This window comes from Platichthys flesus, chromosome 11 (assembly GCF_949316205.1).
Source record: "Platichthys flesus chromosome 11, fPlaFle2.1, whole genome shotgun sequence".
Taxonomy (NCBI): Eukaryota; Metazoa; Chordata; class Actinopteri; order Pleuronectiformes; family Pleuronectidae; genus Platichthys; species Platichthys flesus.
The window spans coordinates 22,289,997-22,312,947 of record NC_084955.1 but is presented as its reverse complement, the minus strand read 5'-3'; the positions used below and the strand labels follow the sequence as shown (position 1 = coordinate 22,312,947).

At 43.7% G+C, this 22,951-nt stretch overlaps 1 protein-coding gene across 2 annotated transcripts in view; it reads right to left on the bottom strand.

Annotated features, from left to right (window-relative positions):
* pear1 (platelet endothelial aggregation receptor 1) overlaps nucleotides 1-22,951 on the bottom strand; it is a 45,111-nt gene that overhangs the window by 9,396 nt on the left and 12,764 nt on the right. For both annotated transcript variants that reach the window (XM_062398795.1, XM_062398796.1), the window contains exons 2-12: nucleotides 13,671-13,781; nucleotides 12,886-12,987; nucleotides 12,686-12,786; nucleotides 9,268-9,360; nucleotides 5,361-5,607; nucleotides 3,574-3,676; nucleotides 3,044-3,180; nucleotides 2,100-2,312; nucleotides 927-1,101; nucleotides 708-828; nucleotides 452-615 (exon numbers count right to left, since the gene is read on the bottom strand). In XM_062398795.1, the coding sequence (XP_062254779.1) occupies nucleotides 452-615; nucleotides 708-828; nucleotides 927-1,101; nucleotides 2,100-2,312; nucleotides 3,044-3,180; nucleotides 3,574-3,676; nucleotides 5,361-5,607; nucleotides 9,268-9,360; nucleotides 12,686-12,786; nucleotides 12,886-12,987; nucleotides 13,671-13,777 (1,563 nt within the window). In that variant the 5' untranslated portion in view covers nucleotides 13,778-13,781. The remainder of the gene's footprint in view (nucleotides 1-451; nucleotides 616-707; nucleotides 829-926; nucleotides 1,102-2,099; nucleotides 2,313-3,043; nucleotides 3,181-3,573; nucleotides 3,677-5,360; nucleotides 5,608-9,267; nucleotides 9,361-12,685; nucleotides 12,787-12,885; nucleotides 12,988-13,670; nucleotides 13,782-22,951) is intronic.

The window sequence follows — 22,951 nt, the reverse complement described above, 5'->3', positions numbered from 1 at the left end:
AAACGTTTTGTTTTTTCATTTGCAGCTCCCTTTATTTTTAGATACTGTATTTCTCATATTTAATTTCATATTTTTGTTTGCTATGTATATATGGTAAATTTTTATTTTCCTACATATTTTACTTATTGCCCATTACCTATTTTCGGTTTATAAGTCAAGTCAATTGTTTATGTAGCCCGTTTGAAACAACCAGTGAGTAACAAGCTCAAAATACAAAAATAAAAAGAATATGAAATATAAACAAAAAGCAATGAAACGTTCAACATCATAAATATTCGAGAATTTAAATATTGCACTAAAGCAAATTAAATCAAACTGAAAGCCAGTGAGAAGAAGTCGGTTTTTAGCAATGATTATAAAATATAATATTGAGCATTGTGGGCTTATCCTCCTCTTTCCTACTTCCAACATGATTACAGATAAATGAAGCTGAAAAGCCTGAAGCACTCACAGGGCACGGCTGGTCACAGTGCGCCCCCTGCCAGCCGGCGGTGCAGGTGCACGACCCGTCTGCCGGGTGACATTTCGCCCCGTTGGCACAGTGGCAGGTGGCGTTGCATCCTGGGCCCCAGGTTCCCTCCGAGCAGGGCCTGGAACAGTCTGGTCCTCGCCAGCCTGCAGACACACGAGGAACCGTAAGCTGGACTGGTCCCAGTTACGAGTTCACCTGCTCAGTCAACAGGTCAAACTTCCCACACTGTGTTTACCCTCTTTGCAGAAGCACGTCCCGTCCAGCGGCGAGCAGTCCACAAAGTTTTTACAGGAACACTCCAGGGAGCAGTTTTTACCGTAGGTGCCACTTTTACACGGACTCTCACAATGAACCCCCTGGAATGATAAATAAATAAAAATATTAACTTCAATAAGATAGAGTAAATAACAGATCTGAGACCTGGATGGCAGAACTCATCTTAGGCACCACTCACCGTGAACCCCGGGGCACACTGACACCGGCCAGTGGCGCTGTGACACACCCCCCCGTTCACGCACAGACACGGCTCCAGGCAGCCGTGACCATAGAAGCCATGAGCGCACGTCTCGTTGCAGTAGAGTCCTGCCCAGCCCGGCTGGCACGTGCACTCTCCTTTCATTGGATGGCAGCTGCACGTGAGAAACAGAGGGAATTAAGGTGTTAGACAAAACGTGTTGTATTTGTTTATTTGTGTTTAGAGCGTTTAAACGACACCTCGACACATCTTAACAAGATACACATAATAAAGAAGAGCAAAGGGGAAAGAATCAGGTGTAATTTTATAAATGCACGTCTATAATAAAGATATCTGATCGGTATGGTAATGAAGTATTTGCTTTGTTAATTAATGTCTTGTGAAAGATGGGCAGATGATATAAGATCTTCGTTCTGCTCCTTTTCAGACATTTTAGACACATTAGTCACATATCAAGTATTGTTTCATATTTATTGTGACATGCAAAGACATAAATAAAAGTAAAACTAAAACCAGTTGCAGCAGGAGAGTGAGGGAGATTGTACCCGCCCACATGCTCCTGACAGGAAGTGTAACACCTGAGAGGGCGGAGCTTCAAACAGACACCAAAACAGGTGAGGAGCTAATCAGTTAGCTCACGTTGGCTAACAACACTTTGGCCTGTCAGCAGCATTAAGAGCTAAGAACTCACTGCTGGTTAATCCACCTTTTTATTGCCTCATATATTTTGGTTTATCTCAATAAAAACAGTTTAGCCTCTGCCTCGGCCTGGGGCGGCTGTGGTTCAGGAGCTGGAGTGGGTTGTCCGCTAACCACAAGGTCAGTGGTTTGATCCCAGTCTCCTCCAGTCTGCAAGATTCTGAATCCAAAATCGCTCCTTACAGCTGAGCGGTGTATGAATGTAAGTGCTGAAGTTTACAGATGAGTGTGTGAAGTATCAAACACACTGTGGTGATCAGTGTTGATATCGTGCTCGTGACCACAAAGAAATACTTTGTGAATAGCAGCAGGTCAGAGGTCATCACTTCCTTCACATCTGACACGTCTGCATTCACACTATGAAAACAACGTGGCCACAAACGTCCCTGATCACCTCAGAGTGTGGTGATCGGTGTCTGTCTTCAAAACCCTGGTTGTCCTCGTCCCACTCACCTGAGTGTGTGTTTGTCCTGACAGAGACACGTGCGTTCACAGTGCATGCCGTATTTGCCGGGCGAGCACATCCTGTCCCTGCAGTGCGGCCCGCTGAAGCCCGGCTCGCACAGGCAGCCTCCGTCGATGTTGAAGCAGCGGGCGCCGTTCGCACAGTCGCACACTCCTTCACAGTCCTGACCGTAACTTCCTGCCGCACACTCCTCGTTACACCTGGGTGGCAGAAACACAGAGGGTTGTGTGGACGCACGCAAGAGCTCGACAAAAGGGAAACGACACACACACTGCAAACATGTGTTGTTGGAACATGGACCTCGAGCCGAATCTAAACTTCTGTTTTGTGTTTTGGTGAAACCAGCATGACGTGAGACATTAGTCTGAAATCCTCTGTCTCTGGTGTTTGTCATACAGAAAAAGAGAATTTGTGTTAAATTAAAAGCAGTTCACCGAATAGAGATCATGTAACGTGTCCACTGCAAACACCAGCCGGCAATGATTCATGTCAAAGAACATCAACAACACGCAACCAGACAAAGAACAAAACAAATAGAATAGAATGAAGAAGAAGTGCCATACACTTGGAAGAGGCCGTAGAAGATGTTGGGAAGTCGGAAAAATTGATTCAAGATCATAAAACCAAAACATGATATCTCTGCAGTGGCATTTATAGTTTGCGTTTTGCCCCCCCCCCCCCCCCCCCGCATGCTCCACCAGCCTTTATCTGCTCCGGACATTTCACATCAGTTGTTGTGAACACATCTGACCTGGAGAACCTCCTGCTAAATTCATCATATGTGAAAATCCAGAAAATCCAGAATATATATGTCTGAAAGCCTCTGAAGAGACACCAGAGATGTTCCTGAGTCAGCCAGCAGGGCGGCCTCGTGCACAGGAGAGGTAATATGAAGTCAACGCAGACTCGGACTACAGGTGCACATACACACCTGGTACCGGTGAAGCCTTTAGCACACTGGCACTGTCCCGTTTCTGGGTCGCACTTGCCCCTGTTGTGGCAAACACACTCCTCTGCACAGTTTGGTCCAAACCTTCCCTCTGGACACCGCTCCGTGCAGACTGCCCCCTGCAGACAGACGAGGGGAACACACTCAACAGGCAGAAAGAGAAATGCCAAAGTTGCGTATGTGTGTGTGTGTGTGTGTCATTGCAAAATCTGTAATGAGACAACTTAATTTATACGGTTACTCAGAACATAATTGATTAGTTTTCTGTCTGCTGGGATCACACATTCAGGTGTCCTCATCTCTGGCACGTTTCCCCCAAAAAACAACTAGTGAATCTGCATTTATCCAGAGACGGCCATTTGCTTTCAGAATGTCAGTGTTGAGAAATAGGCTCCAGAGTTTGGAGCCAGCTGGATAAGAACACATGAGCTCATATGAAATTGAGAACCCTCCAGGGATTAAGTGAAGGTTGTTGTCACTGCACATGCAAACTTTAAAAAAGAGAAACTCACCGTCCATCCGGGGGGGCAGGCGCAGATCCCTTTGCCCCGACAGATCCCCCCGTTCTGGCAGGGGCATCGAGCCTGACACCTCCTGGAACACGCCACCTCACAGCTGGAGAGAAGGAGGAAGAAGATGGTTACTTAAAAACTCTGATGTCCTGGGATGATGATGATGAATAAGGTGCATGTACAAAAATAAGCACAATAACTTTTGGAGAGTAATTAAGTACATTTACTTAACTACTTTTCTGTTCTGTTCCTTTCTGAAGTACTTTGAGTATTTTCCATTTTCTTGTGGATATTTTTGTTCATAATAAACAAATAAATGAATTATCATTATTTCAATGCACTTGTTGAGTAGCAGACTTTACAGAGCATTGAACTACAACCAGGTTCATCACCTTTTTGGGTCCCCTGGAAACATTAACTTGTCATTTTTCGCAATTTTCAGCAAGTTTATGTATTTGCATGTGTTTTTTTTCTATTTGAAAATGCAGAAATCACGTAACCCTTAGCGCCTGTTAACACGCAGCTGTTTTTGAAAGTATTCTGAAGAAAAATAGAAGTAAAAAAAAAAAACAGAGAGCTTAAGAAAGAAACAGTAGCTCCATCGTTACTCAAAGACCTGGCAGGACGACGGCCTAATGGGAATCATCAGCAGGACTGGAGCGTGTCTCTGACCAGTCAGATCACTTGGCTCTACCTGCAGCACGGTTCATTCTGAGGACATTGCATTTTCTATCTCACCCTGGAGGTGAAATCACACTTTTAATCGAGGAGCTTCGTCCCATCATCAGCGCTGCCAAGTTTAATTTAGCTTAAAGAGAAGTGTTGTGCTTTCACATTGGCAGCGGACGAGTTTCCACTAATATCCAGAGAGAAGGAATTTTCATTGCCTGCTCATCCTCAGGGGCAGCTAAAAAATCTGGGGCGTAACTGATGACTCATGGATTATGGTGCAGTGTTTTTGTGCATGTTAAAATGGAGTTGTGGCTTATGAGAAGTGAGTCGAGTGTTTTCCACGTGAAATAATCAACTGTACATTCTTTACAAATGTCTCACATGCTAAAAGGGAAAGTGTGTCAGTGTTGAGCTTCACTGACTCTCCAGATGTCCGAGTTCTCAGTGGGTTGAAATATCCCAACAACTGTTGGATGTGAGGAAATTAGTTTCAGGGCTTCGTGGTCCCTGGAGGATGAATCGTGATCATATTGATGATCCTCTGATTTTTCTCCATGAGGTTGATATTTGTGGTGAAAAACCTCAATGACGATCTGATGAGCTGTCGATTCTGTTTCAGCCTTTGTTTACACGCTCGCTTCGAATTGCCCCCGAGGGAAGAAAATTACTTCCAACCCCTGTGTGACTATTCGCTGGTTTGTTTTTCAGCAGGATTTCACAAAACTACTGAACAGATGTTCACAAAACTTAGTGGAAGAGCAGAATATGAGACGAGGGAGAGAGAACCCATTAAATCACGATCTGAACAAAGAGGCAGATCCAAGAATTTGTTTTAGTTTTTTTTTTAAAGCATTTTTAAACAATTTCTTATGGAAGGTCTTGATTTTAAAAATAGTAGGAATACTTTAAAGTTCAGTGGGTTTCTAAATCAGGGGACAGATCCAAGAACCTGTGTTTTCACTTTCTTTTATGAAAAGAAAATCTGATGTGTTAAGTGACAATTGAACAGGTGAATTTTGATGCTTTAAATGTTATATTCTTCCGCATAAATCAAGCATCTGGAACTAAACTCCTCATTTACTAAACTCCTATCAACTCTTTTTCTGTGCACTCACAATGTCCCCGTGAATCCGTCCCGACATAAGCACTCTCCTGTCTGCTGGTCACATGACCCTCCGGTCCCACACTTGCACCTCTGCAGACAGCCCTTCCCAAAGGTGCCGGCTGGACACTTGTCCTCGCAGTGGCGTCCTATGAAGCCCGGGGGACACTGACACGTCCCCTTCACTGGATCGCAGAGCGCTGCGTTCTCACACTTGCACTGGTTACTGCAGCCGGGGCCCCAGCGTTTGTCATCACAGGCTGAGGAGTAAAAGCAAAACTTGGTTATTTATAATTATTATTATTGATTATGTGTTTCCGGAAAAATTCATTTAGCATAGATATTGAAATAAAAAACAGATTATTTGGTTTATTTGAGTCCAAATTTGTTACAAAATATGAAAAAGTTTGGATTTGCTTTGTTTAGAAAAACTAAATTCAGCAACTCCTGCACTCACACAACTACACACATTCACATCACTCTTTTTCCCACTATTCCAGTAATATGGTCCAACTGCAAAAACATTGAGTCAAAAACACATTAAAACAACATCACACATGATTATTGCCACCTGCATTGAGACCAAGATCATTTGGTTTTCTCCTGATGTGCACTTACAGAAATATATGACATCATGAAAACACAGACAGGAGCTAATCTGATTTAATTCAGAGATGAGGAAAAGGAACGAGACGGGGGGGGGGGGGGGCTGTCTCCTCCACACATTACTGTGGATCTCTACGTCCAAATGTGGCCCCTTTGGCTCAGGAGTGTTGTGTTACCAACAAATAAATTCAAAATGGCAGGGAGATTTGCATGGAGCTCACAGGACGGTCGAGTTTTTAAATGGTTCAATCAGCTCTTGGGTGTATGTGTGTGTGTGTCGGGGGGGGGGGGGGGTAGAGTGCATTGGAGATGACAAAGAGATCTCAAGCCGCTCAGAGAAGCCGGATTGGTCACGGGGTGCATTCCTCAAACTTCTCATCAATAACGCCGGCTGCCCTGGACGTCGCCCGTCATGGAGAAGAAGGTGATACCCAGTAGCTGCTGACGTAGCAGATGGATGAGCCTCAAGTTATCTTCGCTCACGCTTTAAAAAACGAAGCCAACGATTTCACGCTGACCTCCGTGGAATCATCTCTTTAAAATGCGCACCCCCCCTCACCTTAGCCTCTGCTGAACACATGCCCTGCCACAGCCTTGAGAAGCACAAGGACTTGCTTTGACCATAATTACATGGAGGGGAGGGTATAGAGCCAAATTTGGTTTGGAGCAGATCGCGAGTGTTTACTGCAGTAGCCCGGAGCAGGGACCCTCTGCCCTCTTCTTGTTTAACTGATTCATAACTCGACTTCTTCTCTGTGTGGGCACGAGAGAGGGGATCTGCTGGAGTGTGTCACGGGGAGTAATGAGAAATTCAGCTGGAGCGGCAATGATGTTTACACAGACCTTCTCCAGGAGAGCGGGGGGGGGGGGGGGGGTTACCGAGGGGTCTGCAGGCCTGTCGGTGACAGAGCTGCAGAGCCGATCCGTCCAGACAGCTGATGAGTGAACGGCTGAAATTTACCATATTGGACGTGTTTCTTTTTTTGTTTTTCTGTGAGCAACCAGCTGGCAGAGTGTCAGCCCTCCACTGACCGATATCAAGAGACGTCCCATCTGTTTGTTTATCTGCGTGTAAACACACGTCCCCGAGTGCAAGTCGTCCTCTGAGAGTGTCGCTGAGTTTGTTTACTTCCCTCGAATAAACTCACTTTAGCCTAAAGTGTGTCCAGCTTTGAATTATTCACTTTAATGGGGAGCGAGGATCAACACAGAGTCTGCAGAAGTTTGAGATTCAAACCTAGAATCACTGCACTGTGGTCGCGTGCCTCCGCCTACCAGTGCAGTTTCAGTCCACACTTTTTATTCCCTTATATGACGTCAACACGACCTTTGACTTCTGAAATCAAATCAGTTTATCTGTTTCTCTAAGTGAACATTTGTGCAGAATTTAAGAGGATTTTTCTGAAACTGTTTTTAAAATAACACATTCACAAGACAATAGTATAGTCACAGTGACCTTGACCTTTGCCCTACAAGTTCTAATCAGGTCATCCTTGAGTCCAAGTGAATGTTTGAGCCAAGATGTAATGAAATTCCTTGTGGGTGGATCTGCTACATCACAAGAACACTAGGTCAATGCGGCCTTGACCTTTGACCTTTCGAAAAACCAAATTTGAATAACATCTGTTCTCAAACAAGAAATTCCTTCAGAGTATTGTTGTGATATCATGATCACAACAACAGGACTGATAACCCACAAACAAGAATAACATTTGTGTTTGTTTGTGGTCACTTCTCCAGGACCTTCAACATTTTATTATTTGTTAAAGCAGATCGTTTCATTAATATGAGTGACACCCACTTCGCAACCGACATCTTCTCTCTGCTCTTTTTATAGAACACACACTGATCTGGTGGGAAAATTCTTCCTTTTCCCCTGTGACTTTTCCAAGCAATGCTTCGGCTTTGTGTTGCGCCTGACGCTCCACACAATCTCCTGGACGTTGAACCAGCAGCTCGTTTTTAGATTCCAGCTCGAAAAATCTGCCTTGAAACTTAAAGCAAACACGACTGTGATGAGCCACATTCCTGCTTATTACCTCTAAACTCCATTTGTCACTCTCTTCGATCTCCTCTCTTTGTGTCACCTTCTTGGACTTAGTTCTCTCTCCTTCTTCAGTTTATTCTCCAAATTTATGGGCAAACAGTCCCGGGAGCGTTCAGTTTTAAAAACCTCGGGGCCCTCTCCTTCTTTCTCACAGTTAGATAACTCAACACACAGGCATCCAGGAAGCGCCAGGGCCCGGTTCTGCCAAAACAAGACGACGATGCAGAGGAGAGCTGAGGCGAACGAGCGAAAAAACAAAAGAGAGAGAGAATTTACGTAAGTGAGCAGTGCGGCGGGGAGGGAGCGAAGGGAGAGACGGAGAAAACTGGCCTCGGCAAGACGGAGTGGAGGGGTAACATTTTCCATTTCCCCTTCCCATCATCCCCCTGTCAAGACACCGACCGCTGCCCGTTGGAGTTAATTCCCTCTCTCTGCAGAGGAGTGTGGGGGGAAAATGGAGGAGGCCTGTGGACTATTGACCCAGCTGAAGGCAGTGGAAAACTCCATATGTGTGAGAGGGAGGTTAGGGGGAGGAAAATGAAGTGAAGTGAAACCTGGTCCCGGTTTCACACTTGTGTTCAGAAGATCAGATTTAAAGATTTCAGACGAGACGGACAGGGTTAACCTTACCGCTCCATGCCTTGAATTCATATCACAGCTTCTTCCTGCTGACTTCAGTTGGTAAAAGCCTCGACGGGTAAGAAGAGAAGATTAAATGTCTGTTTAACTCCTGTTTTTATGGACTCTGGCTTCTCTCTCCGTGCATCACTCAGCAGTTTAACTCCTAACTTATGGCTCTCGTGCTGAGTTTCAACACGTTTGTTGGAGCGAGATTTATCGGCTTCATTATGTTTGATTGTTTGATTCTTTTTTTGTAATTTAGTGCACTTCACAGCTTTATTAAGAAAAAGGCTGAATTATGGCTCATTAAAACTGCTCATTTTGAAGAGTAAGTGAGTGAGAGGAGGAGGAGGAGGAGGAGGAGGAGGAGGAGGAGGAGGAGGAGGAGGAGGAGGAGGAGGAGGAGAACTGAGCCACTTCTGGACTGACGTTAATGACTCATTCCTGTAACACTCCCTTCGCTGTTTCCATTGGAAAGGCGTCCGCTCTGTGATGGAGCGCTGTGCGGGGAAGATCAGGCCCTTGACTAACGGCCGGGTGTCATTTCCTGTTGTGCGAGTGAGGGTGAAGATGAGAGAAGGTGAGAGTGACAGAGTGAGGACATGTCTGAGGGAGAGAGAGAGAGAGAGAAAAGACTGATTCATACCGCTGGAGCAGTCGTCTCCTCGCCAGCCTTCCTCGCACTGGCACCGGTCGGGGGCGACACAGCGGCCGTGCACACACTCCCTGGTGCAGCGAGCTGGGGATTAGAAAAACATCTTGTTATTAACAGACTTGGTTTTGTGGGAAGTTCTCTGGAAATAAAACGTAACCAGGGCTGGGCAATAAAACAATATCAATAAATATTGTAATATAGTGTTTATCAATAGCAATATAAACCAAAGTCCAGGAAAATGCTCATCTTGATATAGTTTTTATCTCCCATCCCTATATTAAACATTTATTATTTAACTCTTAAACAAACAGGAAGGTGTGCAGTGATCTGAAGCTGTTGCATTATGGGTGAAGTATAAAAGCACTTTTGGGTCTTCCAAGTCAAATCATCACAATTTTGGGCTTCAACCAAAATGTCTGTGCTGATTTGTTATTGAGAATCGTATGAAAACCAAAATTCCATGTGTCTCCGATCCTGATCAAAGGAGATTTGATCAAACAAAGTTCAATCTTTCGACAGAGTTCAAGCTCTCTTTTCTAAACCATACCATTCCCAATATAGACCAGCATGGAACAGTGGAGTGCAAACATCCGCCAAGGTAAACAACCCTCACACACTCAAGGACCAGTCCTCTGTAAACATGCCACGTTTCCATCAAGATCCATGAGAAATCAATGTGGGAAAATGACCTATGTCACAAGCTAATAATGTCACCATCACCTCAGTTAATTTACTGATGGTCCCGAGACTATTTGTGCTCCGGGAGCCCGGAATCACATCGTCCATCGTCCAGTCTACCTGTTCGTGCCCTTTTCAATCTATTCAGCTGCGTCTCAGTCCTGACAGCTGGACTCATCCGAGCAGCTGAAGGCACCAGATGCCGAGGAGCTTCCCCTCAGAGCGTCTTAAAAGCGCCTGCATGCCAGCATTAGAAACGCTCCTGCTCTTAATTAAAGTTGACTCCAACATGCATTTCTGACTGACGACTAATAATTCCGCCACAAATATCATGTGCCATTGAAAACACTTGGCGTGTATTTCTGGGCCACAACCAATAATTCCTCTGTTTTTTTATTTTCTCCCGAGTGGAACGGGAGGGGAAGGTGGCGATTTGGGGGAATCTAAGTAAAGAGCAACACGTCGTTAAATGGAGGAGGAGCTTCTAATTATATCTAATTCTATGTATTTAGAAAACAAAGAGGACACTGTGCAGGGGGAGGAGTCAGAGATGACACGTTGAAGAGAGATTTCAATTATACAACTCTGCAAGCTTCATGATGATGTCAGTCAGGAAAATCAGGAGCTTTTGTTTGGCCACAGAACAAACACACACACACACACTCACACACACACACACACACACACACACACACACACACACACACACACACACACACACATATATCATGGCCAAGATTAGAGACTGCTGTGAAAGGTGTGTCAACAATAAGCGACCCAAATTATCTTTCCCAGCTTTCGAGGCACCCACTCACACAAACCTTGTTATTACCATCATCCTTTTCTGAGATGAACCAGTTTGTAAAGCTGAGGTAGAATGTTCTCAACCATCGAGACCATTTACCGAGTTGCTGTTTACGGCTGCGACCGTTTTTATTTATTTTCCAATGACAAAAATATTCTTCCAACGGGATTTGTTTTGATCTGTAAACCTGCTGCTGTGGATGTTCAAGTTCAGGTCAGATTTAAGTTTTAAAAAGAATAAACGGAAAATCTATAAGTTAAACGTTAAATAACCTCTGCCACTAGGGGGTCTCTCGATCAAAACAATGACAAAAGACCTAGTTTGAAGCAGTGTGGGATCATGGGAAAGGAAAGTCTATCTGATGCAAATAGATTGATGAGGTCATGTTTCAAAGTTGAAAAGGACCAAAATGAAAACGTTCTGTTTTATTGAATAAAGATTCTCTGGGTTTGAACAGTGTTGGAAACAACAAACTTTAAAAACAAACTTTTATGAATGTCTTGTGACTCTCCTCCAGAAATACTCCGTGACCTGAAATGTAAAAGCCTTTTTGGTTTGCACAACTTGATATTTATTTCCTCCTTCAAGGAGTTCAGGGTCGAAGCCATTAAATGTTGGTGCAGATCCAGATCTCAAGCAGATCCAGGATCTTTCTTTCACTTTCTCTAACTTTGTAAAAGTTTTTTTTTTTAACCCGTTCATCTTTTCCCCCTTATGACTAATTGTGGATCTTGATGAAACTGTTGCCTCAGTAAAACGTCCACTGATGATATTCTTAATTAGAATTTTAGTAGCAGAGCTTTTACCGGCAGCAGTGACACATCTTGAGTCTTTCGTATATTTTGCTAGTGGAAAAAAAAAAAGATGTGAAATCCTTGAAAGGAAATTATGAAAAAGTTGGGAGCAGCAGGGTTTCAACAAATACAAAGTTTGAAGATTCCAGCTGGTGCTGCCAGTACATATTGTGTTTTCAACATGAGAAGCTCCGCCGGGAATCAAACCCATAATTTTGGTAATTCCAGTGTCATATGCTCCTCGTTGACTTTGCACATTGTGTGGAAAAGAGACAAAAACAGCTTGCCTCTGCGTAATGACCCTGAATCACTCTGTGTGCACAAAACGTGACAATATTTCACTTACAAACCACAGCCACCATTTTAGCCGCTGATTGAATTCCTCCATCATCATGTTTCAGCGTCGCATTACTTTGTTTCCTGAGAGTCGCTGAGCTTTTACAAAAACGCACATTCGGCTGTAATGGCCGATGACACACAACTTCCGAACTCCGACTGGATAAAATGGATTTTATTACGTAAAACGAAGATCCAAGATTCAGGACTTTATTGCCAAATTTCCCAAATGTATTAAATAATAAAATCTTCACAAGAATTTGATTATAAATCTGAATAATGCAGAATATTCAGGTTAATGTGTGAGTTACTAGAGTTTATTTGTATATATATTTCTTTTCATTATGGACTTTTTCTATTGACTTGTACAGTTGGTGTCTTAACTACACATTCTATAAATTTAATTTTAATTTATCTTAACCATGGTTGCATATATCTTAATATTTATTTTTAGGACGGTTTACTCTGTATTTGTGCCTCATACTTTATGATGTACTTGGAGTGAGTGTATTTTTTTTGTTATCTATGATTGGCTGAGCTCACCGAGACAAATTGTACTAAACCTTGTTGATAATAAAGTATTGAATCTTGAATCTTTGAGTAAAAACCTTCAGTTTGGTGTTTAATGTTGTGATGGTTCATAAAACCACAGGTTTAAACCTCATGTCTGACGATTCTTCACTGGCCACAGGACTCTCACTGTCGCCCTCCAGCTGCCGATTGATTCTCTGTCTGATTTATTAACCAGTTCGGACCAGGAAGGAAGGACAATGAAAAGATTCCCACAGTTACTCACGGACACACTTGTCTCTGCTCTCGTAGTAGCCCGGGCAGCACTGGTACCTCTTGCGATAGTCTGTCTTCACCGCCTGCCTGTAGGCCGTCTTGTAGGTGATCCTGAAAGAATAACAGAGTCAAACAGGACGCCGGGACCCCCCCACTGACAGGAACAGGAAGTCAACCCCGACAGGAAATGAGTCACCCGAATGGCACTACCTGTGGCGCATGCATCGGTAGGAGGTCCGAGGGTCCGAGCAGGGCTCATCCGTCACCTGGTCGTAAGGATGCGAGTACGACTCTTTGACTGAGGTGGTGAAGCTGGAAAAGGAAACAACATGAATCTCAGGCTGTCAATGATTCACAGAATAAATAGAAACGTTTTCCTGCTCCATTTCTGGTCACTTTTTACTTTTCAGACAAATGACCAAGTTATTATGAAGATGTTCATGGTCTCCAGAAGGTGAACCCTACTTTGGTGATTTCCTGATTTTCTCTAGCCAGGGCACAGCGGACTTTTTAACTTTTACATACACAAAAAAACTACACAACACACTAGAGGAAAAATTGGAAAAGTAAAATATTTCTCCTTAGATTTCATTTTCTTTCTTCTTTCTGCCTCAGATGAAACCTGATTTTATTCTTTTGTTATTTTGATGGAAGTTATGGATTAATGTAAATATCCTACATATCTGCATAGGTCAGATGTTAGCACCAGCAACATTGAATTCAAAGTTATTAGGCCCTGATAGATCTGATCTCATCCAAGTACCAAATATTTCTATCCTGAAAACTGAAGTGACTTGTAGATGCAGAATCTAATGTTGAGTTTTCTGTCTTCACTGAGCAAGTTCATCTCTGAGCTGCAGAGAATCTTTCCATAAAGTGAATTTGATCCTTCATGTGATGGACGAGCGCCCTGGTCGACCACCTCTTGAACAGGAGTTTAATTTCATACCACAACAGGAACATGTGTTTGTTTGTCATAGATGAACCGGCCTCACCTCTCCCACATGCTGCACACATTCGGGTCCCTCGGGTTCAGGCAGCAGCTCAGACCGATCAGCACGCTAATGATCAGCAGCACGATGGAGCTCCGCATGGTCGGCATGGTCCTGGGGGGGGGGGGGGGGAATGAAAAACAGGCGTTTAAAGAGGGAGACAGTAACCAACACATGGTCGTTAGAAAACCAAATGCAATCTGGTTGTGCAACAAGTTCATTGTTGTTTTTATGTTTTAACTTTCTGGTCGTTTGTGAGATTTTTTAGATGGTTTGCATTGTTTTCTCTGCCAAGGGGGGGGTTATGTTTTCACCCCCGTCTGTTTAATAGTTGGTTTGTTTGTTTGTTTTTAAGCAAGATGCAACAAAATCTACTGGATGGATTTACTTGGAACTCGGTGGAGGGCTGTGTTATGGGTTTGGGAAGAACTCATTCAATTTAGGTGTGGATCCACATGAGGTGGCAGATCCAGGAAACATTAACATTGTGTTATCCAGCGTTTTCACCATTCTCCCAGGAAATCATTAATGGATCTTAATGGGAAATACTATCTTGCACATTTAGAGGACTGACACTATGAGTGTGTGAGATTTGTTGCAGCTTGGTTGGATTTAATTGGGCTTTTGGGTCTTAATGTTAGAGGCTAGCGCTCTGAGTGCCACTCTACTTGTAAATTTAACGAAAAGTCAAAAGCCCACTTCTTCCTCTTCTCATACTGTAGATCCATTTGATCAACAAATATTAGTAATGTGAAAAGAGATTTTTAGAAACCTGTTAAAAATGGAAAAAGACACATTTACCACTCAGTTCTTTAACAAAGTGGTTTTACAACTGATTTCACAAATCGTTATTATTATTTCTTATTCGCAGCATGATTGAATTTGAGGGACTGACAGCCCTAGAGGTGGAGGTACGAACCATGTGTGCCATATTGGAACTTTTCTGGGAAGTGGGAGGTATTCGTCCCTTGTGGATGGTAAAGGGGTTTCATCATGAAAAGACGAGAGAAAGTTGGAAAACATGGAAGAAAGGTTCCGGGTCCGAAACCCAACCTGCAGCCACTTGTATCCTCCTCCAACTGTAAATACTACCACTATACTCCTGTGAATACTACCACTATACCTCTGTAAATGTCCACTGCCACACTGTCCTATTTTCAAAGGCAAATATCCATAGAAAAGTCTCATGCTTTTGTAGTCACGACAGATCTGAGCTTCCCCGTCACTCAGCAGTAACTCTGCAGTCCTCTGTCAGGGGAACACACAGTGGAAAATGTTGCACACACACAGATGGAAGATGTGAAAAACAAAAAGAAGATCCTGATCCTTCTCTCAACAGGAGATTTGCATTCCCTGTTTTGTTTTTTTTCATTTACTATAATTGACGTCTCGCAGCGTGGCAGATGGAAGGATTCATTGAAAGCTGGTTCTGGGCACCTATAAACTGTGGTTAAGATTGAGCCTCTGACTGTAAAAGAGTTCATTAAACACTCAGCAGAGGTGAGGCGAGGAGCCAGACGTGAAGCGTAACGCCGTCTGAGCAGCGGACATAAAACACAGGCATCAGAGAGGAGGAGGAGGAGGAGGAGGAGGAGGAGGAGGAGGAGGAGGAGGGGGAGGGACAGAGTCAAGAAACGTGAATCCCCGCTTCACCCCGACCCCGATCAATCAGTGCTGCAGTGAAGCCGCTCGTCCTCTGTCCCCGTCCACACTCCAGCTGCATCTGGATCTGATCAGGGCGTCGGGCTGAGAGAGCGTCTCGGCACGGGGACCCTGTGAGGCTCCCAGGGAGCAGGAGGAACGCCATTTCTTCCCCTTTAAAAGATATCCCATGGACAGGAGCAGAGCAGTGGGACCGGCCGGCAGCGTCCGTCTCCAGGTCAAAGGTCAAAAGCAGCGTGGGAATTTAACGACATTTATCAGAGGACGGCGACGAATAGTGTTGACGCAGGATCGGCTCGGCTTCACTGTTCTCCTCTGTTTTCTCAACAAGTCCCCTCTGACAGAGCTGCTTCTCATGTCCTCTACATGTCCCCTCGGGGGTGTGGGGGGGGAGGTCTCAGACACGCTTGGAAGCAGACGGATCGAGTGACGGATCAAGATGATCTTCTTCGGTCAAACAAACACAAGATGTCAAAATTAAAAAATGAAGTCCTTGGATCTTTATTCATTAAATTTCACAGAGTGGGCTCTTAGTGTTGTTTAGCCTCTGACATCACACGGGGAGTTTATCTAGAGTTAAAGAAGGGATGAGAACTAGATGAGACTCTGCAGCCAAGCTAACAGGAGACACTTTTTTTACATTTGAGCCATTAAAGATTCTCTCCAGAGTTATTACAAAACAATTACAAAACCCAGCAGCAAACCATCTAGTTGTTGAGACATCTCACTGGTTATAGCTGCTTTATGTTTGTACTCATATAACTTTGGTAAGAATTAGGAAAAGATTATTTTCAAATGCAAGTAAGATGATCTGAAACCAGAATCAGAAAGGGTTGGTGAGTTGTTTCGTTGATGTGTTTTCAGGGAGAAGCTTTAACCAGAGAGCTGATAGGAGGAAGTTGGGATGTTTCAGTTTCATTATGTTCAAACTGTACTCTGCACTTTCTACCCTTTCCCAGGATTACCAACCTTTTAGCTTTAAGGCCTTTTGGTTGCATGCTGCAGGAGATAGGGTCACTTCTCCTCTGCTATTCTTTAGGTATTGCAAATGTGTCACAGTGAATTCCATCGTTTCATCCACTTTGGTATTTCCCTTGAAGTATCCCTCTAAAAACATTATCTGTGACGTCGGACTGATGTTCACCTTTTGACCTTTGGCCACCACAGTCTCATTCGTTCATACATGAGTCCAAGTGGACGTTGGTGCCAAATCTGAAGAAATTCCATCTACGCGTTCCTGAGAGATTACGTTTGAGGAGAATCAGACGGAGAACCCTGACAACATGAAGCCTCAGGGCCACAGCTGTCGCCAGTGCAGAGGCTTAAAGATATTCTATGATTTGTAAATCTGTCCGTGGCCGTTGGCTGTCGTTTCCACTCCGTCCAGTTCCTGGCTCTGGGTCTTTTGTGGCGTCGATAAATGTCAGAGAAACATACTTCTTAAGTATATTTGTATTTTAAGAACCTGGAAAGATTTTGAGGAAAACTTTTTTGAGACAAGACAAAGATCTGGCCTTTCTTGGCTTAAAGAAAACATCATGAGTTTGTCTCTCATGAGTTGAAATATCGTTTTCACCGAGCTGAAAAGTGACGTTAGAGTAAAGTTTGCAGCGACTACTTGGGTAAGAACTTTGGTTCGTAAGATAAACTCAGAACTAAATCTTAAAAAAAAGAGGATGATTTTGAAGCTGGACCCTGACTTCTGGTAGAACAGGCCATTGTCTCATTTCTCTGTTAAACTACTTTCCAGCTCCGTCTCCTTCCTGGCATCCATTTGTGGTGGAAAACACATATTTCTCCCACAGATCTGTCTTTTAACTCCGGCAGTTCAGTTCCCGTCACTGCCACTTTACATACGTTTACAGAATGTGATGTTTCTGGCACTTTGGAGTGGGGGGGTATTTGACGTGTTTGTAGAAGCTGTCGACCACAAACACCTCCACGACCAATCAGAGGATTGTTAGACAGATTTACGTGAGGTCTGTCCAGTCGCTGGTTGTCACTCATGGTGATTTGGCTCGATGACGATGAGATGGATCAGAGCACTGATCTTCTGCTTCTGATGGATGAGCCTCTCACTCCTCCACCCTCCACTGTCGGGAGTTAATTCTCCCGCTGGCACAACCGCTAACGCCTGAGAAAATCTGTGCCAAGAGTTTGTTTTGTTTTTTTTGCAACAACAGGCATATGGCTTTTATCAGGAGGAGTCGTCAACTTCACCAGCCACTTCATTGGGCTCGGGGTAAATATTTTTCATTACCCTCTTTTCATTTTAATTGCGTTTCATTAGAAGGTTTCTTCAAACCGCACGGGGATTCTTAAATGCTGAGAAACGGAGCTTAATGAGCACAGGAGGAGTTGTTCTGGAGTCGAGCTCAGCTGCTGTTTGTATTGAGTGTGTGGGTCACCTACACTGAGGAGGAGGGGGGGGGGGGTAATATCTGGTTATTCCATCATCAGTAAACTGGACTTGGAAGAGCAGCTGGGAATTCTTGGTTGTTTGAGTTCATGCAGCCTTACAGAGGAAATTTAAAGTGCAACGAGAGGCTTTGTTGTGTCACCTTAAAATAGTGTTTGGTTAATTCTTTGTGCGCTTTATGTGACGATTTCATTTGCATACAGAATGTAACTGGGTCACATGATCAGAGTTTAGTACAAACAATCACCCATTGGTTTGTGAGCAGCGTTTTGTAAATAAACAGCTTTAACCCGCGTCGTCTTTTATTTGTTTTGTATTGTGTGTAATGCTCTCGATGGACTTTAAATGGATAATGACTTCATTTTGTGTTTTTTTATTTGATTTCAGAGACCGGCTGGTGTTTGCTTTAAAACCTGTGTGTCTCCATCTTGTAGTTTTCACCGAGTCGACCGAGGGAAGAGCTCAGACATCTGCTGTTTTCATCATTTCATCGGACCGGAGTGTTTACAGCAGGTAAAATGTGGTTTTACATGAAACTCTACCTGAGCTGTTCGCTGATTGATTCGTCCTCTGTCTCTTTTTCTGCTCGACCTTGGTCTCTGTTACGTTCGGCTGTGAGCTATCAGTGCTGCTGACCGTCTTCCAGCAGCAGAAGCCTGACACATCTCAGCTTTTCCATTCACCTCCGAAGCGTTTAGGTAACAGCTCAGTGACGGTAATGTGAGCGCGCTCCCACCGTTCACATCCACTGGTCAAAGGGTCAAAGTCTGGACCGAAATCTGATAAAAAAAACTAAAACAGTCAAAGTCGGTCCAACAAACTTCTGGTTGTGCTTGTGATGAAAAACACAGACAATCTCCCCAGAGCAGGGAAACTTTCATGTGGCTTTACAGACCAATAGAAAACAGGCAGAAAGCCACACACACACACACATGAGTGGCGCATCAACACACACATATAATGTCCGCACACACTCCAACACACACTGCACTACTTTCTTTCACGGACAAACACATAAAATGAGTCCCATACGGTAAAACCAGTTCAGAGTGAATCTATTTTTAGAATCTAAGGACATTTTGTTAATACACTGGATTTCTCTTGACTCATTCTGTCGAGGCCCCAAAGCATCGAAACCCCCCTTCCAGAACCGCACAGTGAAAACAAAGCCCGACTGAAAACAGATGCACTGGTTTTATATTAATCCCCCGAGACATCGGTATCCGTGTTGTTAACATGTTCCATTTCAATCACGGGCCCTTCAGTACGAACGAGTGCTGACAACTTCAAAAATGATAATGATTCGATTTCATGCATTAGAGCCGAAATCTCAAGAAGTTAGAGAGTCAGGACAGAGAGTACCAGCCATGAGAGGGGGACATGTTCTCTCAGAGGATCATCACAGGCAAGAAGAAACAACCTGATGAAGGGAGAGTTTGATATTTGTGTTCTTGAGTTAGATGAGAAGATGTAACTGTACTGTCTGGACAGTGGTGATGAGGTTGAAGGCAGGAAACCACTTGTTTGTATCACAAGAAAACAAAGTTCCGCTTCCTGCACATCTCGAGTTTAATGTTTAAAACGATAAATAATTAAATACGATCTTGTTCGTTTAACAAATAATGCGTAAAACAAGTTTTTTTCAAGGGGTGTTTTTTTTTGTATGGCTTTCAAAATAAAACTGAATTGTCTACTGCAGGTTTTAAACTAATAACAGGTTCCAAGTGGAAAACAAAGGTTCACCAAGTAGGTTATATGTTTTATTTTCACCCCCATTTGTTAGTTTATCTGTTGGGTGGTGTGTATTTTGGGTTGTGAGTTGTTTGGTTTTTAGTTTGTTGGTTTTTCAGAACTTGGGGGACGGACTTAATTTGGTTGTGGATCTGGACAAGGGGGGGGGGGTATTTTGCCATTTATTTTGACTTACATCTGTGAGTGTGTGTAACGTGGTGCAGCTTGATTGAATTGAAGGGGACTTTTGGGCCTTGGCGGAGGTCTGAGCCCTTTTTACTTTCATTCTGCTTCAAGCACATGGCTTGGATCAAACCGTGTGCTTCGCTGTTTCCTTTCAATCCAACCTCAGATTCCTGACTGTTTATTTTATATACGCAGTCTCAGAGCTAATTGAGGTAGAAAATATTAGTCACCCACTAGAAGGGGAAGTCATGGGGGGAAAGAAAAATAAAGCAGATGGAATAACATATTGGGGGAGAGGGAGAGAGAGAGAGAGAGAGAGAGAGAGAGAGAGAGAGAGAGAGAGAGAGAGAGAGAGAGAGACCTGCCAAATACCAGTTGGTTTTCATGTCAGGGTTCTCTGATGACAGAACTTTATCCACATTTCCGAGCTTCTCTTGATGTTGCAGCTTCAAACGTGTTCTTCAAAACTCATAACAACATAAAAACATAAAATGCCTTTTATTCTATGAACCATTTGAAGGCTCCCACACAAAGTCAACCTGGTGAAGAGAGAGCAATGACACATGATCCCACAGGTGCGATGCATTCCTGAGTGTGAATCTGCAGGTGATTTATACCTTGTGTCATTCTGTCCCGGTAATAACTCCAATATTTATACCGTGTTCCCATCACAAAGGTTGATTGATGTGGGGTTATAGAGAAAATATTGTTTTCAATTGAGGTTTAAATAGGAAAACAAAACTGCCGTTGAATAATATAAAATGACAAATGTTACAGAAAAAATTACAGCCTTAATTTGAAAAGGAAATCAAGAAACTTGGAAAGTCGTAAAAATGAAGAATGTTTTTTATAAAATGCATAAAAGCATGAGATTGATTTTCAGGACTTCGCCGATGCAATTGTATTTTTTCATAATCCCTTGAATAACTTATTAGTTTTAATTTGATATCATAGTAATAATATTCACTGCAATGGAATACAGTTTCAAAATAAGAGCTGCCTGCCCAACACACCAGCACACAGCAGAATTAGAAGAAGTGATTTGCTCAACCAGTGGTTCCCACAGGGAGGGATGAGCAGTGGTTCTACTCTATTATAATTCCCATTAAAACAATGAGAGAGCGATGGAGAATCATCGCTCTTGTATCAGGCCGGACTCCCTGGAGCTCTGCCCACCCAAAAGTCAAACCTCCTCATATTGAGCTGCTGCAGAGGAGATCTTAGCGAACAGGATTCTGTGGTTCCATGCAGCTCTTCTGAGGGCCCCTCGACGTTCAAACACAGGAAAACCAGTGCACTCTGCGAAATGGTGAACATCAGAAACTGGCAAAAGCTCCAGCAGCAGATGAAGGAGAACAAAAATCAAGTTAAGTGTTTCCTGGCAACAACGTGGTTAAACTGCACATGATTAAAGCATCGCTCTGCAACATTACACGTAGAAAACTCTTCCACAGCCTTTAGGATATTTAAAGAATCTCTCCCTGACTGAGATCGTCACTGATTTCAAACCAGCTCCTTCCACAGGAGACGACGTGTTCCTGTCACAGATCTACAGCTCGGCTCTTTGAATAACAAATCTATAAAACTGCTCGAGGGCAAAACTGACAGAAAAATGGAATAAATTAGCCCGAGACGTCCATGTGACGCACCGGCCGCAGCCTCCCTCCCCTCTCCCCCTCTCCTCTCCCAACCCACCCCCGCGTTAAACAAGAGTTTCTGTAAACTGCGTATATAAAAAACCCATAATCCTTTGCATGCGGGTTCTCGTCTTGGCGGATTTGGCTGTGAGACCACGGTAGGGCTGGCACACGCTCTGTGCAGATGCTGCTGTGCCGTGCTTGTGTTTGGAAGGAGGCTGGGGAGGGGTAGATGGGGGGGGGGGGGTGCAGAGACCCTTAACAACAGCCTGGTGAAACAATTACAGGCCCACACCTAGAAATTGAATGTGAGAACGCGCCGTTTTACTCAACAAATACACAAACACACACACACACACCCGCAGGTTTAACGCCGCTCATTAATTTGGCCACATTATCAACATGGTGGTGTGGAGCATCAGGACGCCTCCATCCACATGATTCACTCCGTCAACAGGCCAGACATCACTTGCAGTAAAAGGTGGTAAGACGCTGCCACGAAGCTGCACCCCCGCACTGGAAAAAACACAGAAACAGAAATCTGAGTGGAAAACTCCCGGCAGCTTCCAGAGCAGTTGACGTTTCTCGGGGGAGTTGCGTGACAAAAGGATGATCTAGTGAGGGAGGGAGGGAGAGGAGAGGAGAGGAGGGGAGAGGGAGGCACAGATCTTGGAAGTCTGAATTTCGCCGAGTGAGCTCCTCAGTGTTTGTTGTCTGGAAGATTCATGAAAGTGAGCTGAGGATCCTTCAACTTTTCACCTTTTGGAACGTGAAGAAACTCTTGCACACCTTTTGCACTTTGATAAATGTTTATTTTGTCTCCTGTTCCAGACAAACACATCGTCTTAATGCCACCTCCTCCCTCTGCGACTGCATCTTTGTTCGTTATTAGACATGAACTCTATGAACTCTACTGTTTCGGACATTTTGCGTGCTCACATACAGCCCCTGATACTTTCAGGAGATTATCCAGGTTGGTGTGTGTCTGAAAGCAGCTCTATACATGTGTCAGAAGATCTGACCCAATATGTTGCTCAAGTTTCCAGTAATAAAATGATAATAAACAATTTGGATCCTTCGGAGCCGACTACCGATCTGTCCCGGGTCATTTTCAAGCTCTGTTAATTGGGAGCAATGAAAGAAATGGAATGAAATCACCTCATGTCACCACTTTGTCATCTCGACAACAACATCAGGCCAGTTTTCTTTTGGCAACCTGAAGCTCTGCGGTCTGGGGGTCTATTTTATTAAGCTGAGAAAAACAGGATATAGCACATGTCCCCCATTACAGTAATTTAAACTTCCAGTTAGAACCAAACACTGTGAGTAGTGGGGAATTAATCAGGTTGAAGATCTGAGATACGATAAGATCGGCCTTGAGCGTCACTTCACTATTGTCCCATCGTAGAGGAGCTCACCTTGAAGCAACCAAACAAAAACAACAATAAAATAAAGTCAATACTGACAAACAGCTGCTACCAGTAGAGGCTTGGCTGCATTTCATTGGTTTAAGATTCTAGTAAATTCCGTATCTTTGGGTTTTATACGCGGCTTCACAAAGTAAACCAGCCGTTTAATTACACCGTGTTTTTAAACAGGTTTTGGTGTTTTATAAACAAAACAATCCAACAAAATGTTCAGAAAATAAA